Consider the following 6,000-nt stretch of genomic DNA (forward strand, 5'->3'; position numbering starts at 1 on the left):
TCAGTCCAGGTGATGAATGGTTCCCTGGCGCCCTGCAGCCAGTGATGCCATTCCTCCAAAGCCCACATTATGGCCAACAGCTCACGGTCCCCTACGAACGCCCTAGCATGTCCCCGAGAACGTAGTTTATGAACTGCTGAACTAAAAGTGTCAAAAAAGGCCTCGGAAGGTAGTACTTTAAACACTAGTTTCGGCATGCTAGTAGCCCAATAACCATAAGACGGCATCTGCGAGAGAAAGGCATAAAGAACAAAAAACGTATTCGGAAGCCACGCCTCCTCCTACACCACAAACTTACTACACCTACACCTTAGCCTCCTACACCACTGCTCATTCACTGTAAACCCGGATTTTATATCTACTTAAACAATCAATTACAATGTACTAAATAATTTTATGTTTGATTGCATTACTATTATAGATAAGTATATTGTACTAATTTGTAACACAATATACTTACAATTTGATAGTAATGTAATAAATTAATAATTTTAAATTTAAGCTCTTAAAAACATTAAGTTTTAGCCGTGGCCACGCCTCTTTATCTCCATAGAGACCGAATTTGAAGTTGATGATTGGCTGTTTCTTCAGGAAACAAACGGAGATGAATGTGCACGCGCCAGTTCGGTTATTTCACGTCTAATTTGACCACGATCCGTTTTCCACCTCTTATTCTTTTAATTTGGTTTTCTTTTACTCGAGAGTCTGATTGTGAGCCGTTGAAATATTAGCTTGGAAAAAGTTTTATCACCTGCTACTTGGACTGCCGTTAACGGAGCTAGTGTAACGGTCACTGTCGCCGCCGAGGCTGCTTCCAGCAGGTGAGACCGGAGAGCGACGGGTCGGACTGCGCTATACCGCAGTCTACTGAATCTGGTGAGTGCTTGGCGAGAAGTATAAACCTTCTCCTTTAATTTTTTAATTTTTTATTTTTGCTTTAATTTGCACAGGAGAGGCTGCGTGTAGCAGTATTACCTTTGTTGTAATGTTCAACAATTTTTCACTTGCTGAGTTAGCTAGCTAACTGGGAACACGAACGCGCATTTCAGGTAATTTCACCCGCCAAGTTAGCTAGCTATATTGTATAACGTTGTCTTATCGCTCTTTCTGCTGTTTTTAAGCAGTACAACGTGATGTTTTTTTTTAAATTAGTTTGATGGTCATTTTACCTGTTAATAATCTTTACGGGAATTTAGCCACCTGATCATTTCATGGTCTGTTTGTGAGCAGTGAAACATGCTTTAACCAGTGTGATAGGCTATTGTCCACCTCTTCATTATATTTTTTTAAAGGACTGCTTGGTATTTAACCCTTTACTTTAAAGGTTTACAGAATGGTTAATTTTATGCACATGAAAAATATAAATAGGTGGAGGTAAATAGAGGTACTTTTTGTTGGACAAGACTGCATTATCTAACTGCCTAATTACAGTATATCTTCTCTTTTTTCCTGTTAGGATGTAACTAATATGGACTTGTACAGTAAAACACCAGTATAAGTCCTCTACAATAATCAAGAAAAACCTCAGCTCAACCCATCCAGAGTGGACATCATCTTAGAAGGGAGTGTGGTGATGGATAAACTGGCCAACATGCTTCAGGTCTTTTTGGACTGATGTATGCTCTGCACCTGGACTATGATTAAACCTCTGTTTAAATAATAAACAAAAAAAGTTTTATAACACATGACTTGTTCTTGAATTTAATGTTTAAAGTTTAAATAAAACAGGAAAAGAATATACTGTTTCGATTTTTTTTAAATATAAAAAAAAATAATTTAAATGCTCTAATTTAAGTTTAATAGAAAAATATTCTCAATTTAACTGAAGATATTAAGTGGTGTGATTGGATAAAGCAATTGATACGTATTACAAATGATTTTAAGATAAGTCAACTTAGCATTTAAGTTAAACTTACTTAAGTTTTCATTAAACATTACTTAATTTTTTTAGGGCAACCAGTTTCCTCCATTTTTTTAAAGTAAACTCAACTTGTCTGGGCTTACAGTGTTAAAAGTTTGAGACCTTAGCTAAAAATACCCATGACAGAACTAAAAGTGTCAAAAAAAAAAAAGACTCAGTAGAGAGTAGCACCACCCTTCTTGTTAACTTTAAACACTTGTTTCGGCATGCTTGCAGCCCAATAACCATAAGACGGCATCTGCGAGAGACGGGAATAAAGAACAAAAAACATATTCGAAAGCCACGCCTCCTCCTACACCACAAACTTGCCTGTTTTGAATTTGCAATGGTTCATGGGGAATTGAAAGATGGAAAAAGGTTTTATTCTCGGACAAGAAAAAAATGAATCTGGATAGTCTTGATGGTTTCCAACGATACTGACATGACAAGGAGATCCCACTGGAGATGTTTTCGACATGGCATAGTGGGGGAGGTCCATCATGACCTGGGGTGTTTTTACCTTCGATGGGAAAATGGAGCTTTGGGTTGTGCAGGGGCGTCAAACAGCGGCTGGCTATGTGGACATGTTCCAGCAGACATTCCTCTTGACTGAGGACCCTCATCTGTGTGGTAATGAATGGATCTTTCACAAGACAATGCTGTAGTTCTCAATGCCTGCCTGACGAAGGACTTCTTCAAGGACAATAACCTTGCACTTCAAAGTTGCACTTCTGGACCATCCTGCGTTTCCCCCTGATCTAAATCCCCTTGAGAATGTTTGGGGATGGATGGCAAGGGAAGTTTATATTAATGGACGTTAATTCCAGACTGTGGATACCCTTTGTGAAGCAATTTTTACCACATGGAGCAAGGTTCCCACCAGCCTCCTGGAAAGAGTTGCAACAAGCATGCCAAAACAAGTCTTTTAAGTTATCAACAAGAAGGGTGGTGCTACTCACTACTGAGTCCTTTTTTTTTGACACTTTTAGTTCTGTCATGGGTATTTTTAGTTTAGGTTTTAAACTTTAAATAAGCTGATGAAAAGTCTGTTTGAGCTTAAATAAAGGTTTCAATTAATGGCCAATCTCTGTTTGTTGTTTTTTGTTCTTTTTTCTTCTTTGGACATTTTAAAGCAGTCCTTACAACCCGGTTATGATCCACCAGTGTGAAATGCCATTGTGCCAACACTTAATTAAATATTGTCTTAGGCTTAATTATTATTATTATTTAAAAAATAAATCACTTTAGGAATACCCTTACTTACTTATTACTATAAAACAATAAATGCATTGTGGTTAAGGAAGAGGAAAGCCCACAATATTGTCTGTTTTTTTTTTCTGGGACGTCTATATTGTGTGAAAATGAGGAAACTTATGTCAAAACTTTTTCATGATACATGGAGTTCTTTTTTTTTTTAACTTTGAATATAATGATTGATTGATGTTTATGGTTTAAGTGCTGGTTTTGCATTGTTTCGCAAAAAGGCGTGTGATGGTCAGTGGTTTTCTAGGTTTTCAAAGAGGTTCAAATTGGAACTTTTTTTTGATAGGGAAACATTCTGTTGTGCAGTTCTATATGGTACCATTGTGAGTTATTGGTAACAACATTACATCAAGATTAAAACATACACCAAAGATATCTATAAGGTACTGAAAACAGAAGGTTAATTAGTAGTTAATTTGTAGTAGTAATTTTATTTATTTATTTTTTACTAGGGATTTATTCATTTATTGTTTTATCAATGTATTTATATTCAGTAAACATCTGTCATTAACAAGACCAAAACAGTATGTTTGAATCATTTTCTTTTTCAATTATCAAATTATCAAAATTTCGCCTAAGAACCTTTATATTAACCATCTATATTAACCCTTAATCAGATGAAAAGCTACATTTGTCAATGGTATCAGTGACTTAAGAAAAAAACACATACTGTATTTTTGCAAAAATAAGTATTTTATAAAATACCATTTATATCATTAAATAATGACACTATTATCTCTTATTTCAGTACATGGGCATGTATACATAAATTTATACGAAAAGGTAATAAATAAATAATTATGTATTACAGCTTGCGACACAGTGGTTAGCACTGTCGCCTCGCACCTTCAGCGTTTGGGTTCGATTCCCTGCCAGGCTCGATTCCCGTCTCTGTGTGCATGGAGTTTGCATGTTTTCTCTGTGTTTGGTGTGTTTCCTCCGGGTACTCTGGTTTCTTCCCACAGTCCAAAGACCTGCAGGTTAGGCTAATTGGCGTTTCCAAATTGCCTATAGTGTGTGAATGTAAGTGTGTGTGTATGCATGTGTGCCCTGCGATGGATTGGCACCCTGTCCAGGGTGTATCCTGCCTTGTGCCCAAGTCTCCTGGGATAGGCTCCAGGTCCCCGCGACCCTGAATACAGGATTAAGCGGTATAGAAGATGAGTGAGTGAGTGAGTATTATTAGCTGCTATTGAACTAATTATGCTTTAAACAACATTTTATCATCGTACCACACTACAAAAGCCAAACATAATAGGTCAGCAAAATGGCTCAGTACTTCCCCTCTGTCCTTTTTATGTCAATCTCTTCCTCATTGTAATGACGGAGAAAGTCAAACTGTATATGGAATTGGAAAACCCACTGGTGTCGTCAAGTGAGGATTTTCCTTCATGGTAGGTATAAAGCTACTGCTCGCAGCACACAGAGTACAGAGACGCATACAGTGTACAGAGAGAGTAACTCAGACACAATGGCCCAGATTAATGGTGTAGCTGTAACACTGGTGCTGCTTCTGACAGTCAGCCTGTTCTGTCAAGACACTGCTGCTTGGGGTAAGATTTTCTCTTTCTGTTTCTCTATCATCTGTTTTAGTTTGACTACTGTGTTTTCTACTGTGTTACAGGCCTGTGCATGAGCACAAACTTGACATATTTAATTATGCTAAAATTATATTTTCTTTATTATTTAGCATGTTGCAGGCGATACTCCAAAGGTCAGCTCCCTGTTAGTTTAATCCAAGGATATTCAATCCAGACCATTCATGGACAATGCAACATCAATGCTATCATGTGAGTACAATATATCATATCCATATACAGGCCTTGCTTTTCTTTTGTAATCTCTCACAACTTGTATCCTCTTATCACCAAATAATTTTATTAAATAATTTGCTTTTTATCTCACTTTTAGTTTCCACACATTTGGAGGCAGAAAAGTCTGTGCTGATCCTACTCATTCCTGGGTGAGGCACAGCATCCAGCAACTCACGTAAGTACAAAGATGTTTAATCATTCCGTGATTTATTTATTTATTTTTTGCTAATTAAATGTAACAGTTGTAGTCAACTAAAGTGATCTTCTCTTTTTTCTTTAGGACAAAAGTGTTGGCTCTAAAGAAGAACAAAAACCAGCAGTAAAAAAAAGAAAAATAAATGCTATATTTTGCATTAAGAATTTATGTATCTATCTATATAGAGGTCTTATATTGTTTCATATATTCTTTATGAAGAAGCTTTATGATTTATGCAGTTTGCATAATGTATTTTTGTATATGTGCAACTTAATTAAGTACATTAAAATAGATTTTTTTTAAATCTCTTTTTTTTGTCTTGTCTTGAAAGCATTCCATGAGAAAGTGATATTCATATCATCACTGAATTATTGCATTGTTTAAAACATAAAATAGCCTCCTAACGTACACCCATATATGCTCCTGATCAAAATCTTAAAACCAGGGAAAATATTACAAGTATTCAGACTTGTACTGGTGAATCGTAACCTGGTTGTAAATACTTCTTCAAAATGGCAAAAGAAGAAACAAGAGCGAAAGACAAAAAATAGAGAGTGGGCAATTTATTTAAAACTGCATTTAAACTCAAACAGACTGGTCATTAACTGATTAAACGTTTGAGATCATAGCCTTTAAAATTTTAAATCTGTGCAAAAATATGGCTTTAATGTCATTGTCCTTCAGACAGTCACACTGTCATGATCTCCTGATGGCAAAAGTAATTACGTATACACTCACCTAAAAAATCTTTAGGAACACCTGTTCAATTTCTTATTAATGCAATTATCTAATCAACCAATCACATAGCAGTTGCTTCAATGAATTTA

The 6,000-nt window shown here is 36.0% G+C and overlaps 1 protein-coding gene across 1 annotated transcript; it reads left to right on the forward strand.

Annotated features, from left to right (window-relative positions):
• The first annotated feature begins 4,613 nt into the window (after positions 1-4,613).
• On the forward strand, positions 4,614-5,454 carry LOC128513505 (C-C motif chemokine 20-like). The gene is made up of 4 exons (XM_053487274.1): positions 4,614-4,716; positions 4,854-4,953; positions 5,075-5,152; positions 5,258-5,454. Exons 1-4 carry the CDS (start codon positions 4,635-4,637, stop codon positions 5,298-5,300), a joined length of 303 nt encoding a protein of 100 aa, XP_053343249.1. The 5' UTR covers positions 4,614-4,634; the 3' UTR covers positions 5,301-5,454.
• The last annotated feature ends 546 nt before the right edge of the window (positions 5,455-6,000 follow it).

This window comes from Clarias gariepinus, chromosome 25 (assembly GCF_024256425.1).
Source record: "Clarias gariepinus isolate MV-2021 ecotype Netherlands chromosome 25, CGAR_prim_01v2, whole genome shotgun sequence".
Classification (NCBI taxonomy): domain Eukaryota; kingdom Metazoa; phylum Chordata; class Actinopteri; order Siluriformes; family Clariidae; genus Clarias; species Clarias gariepinus.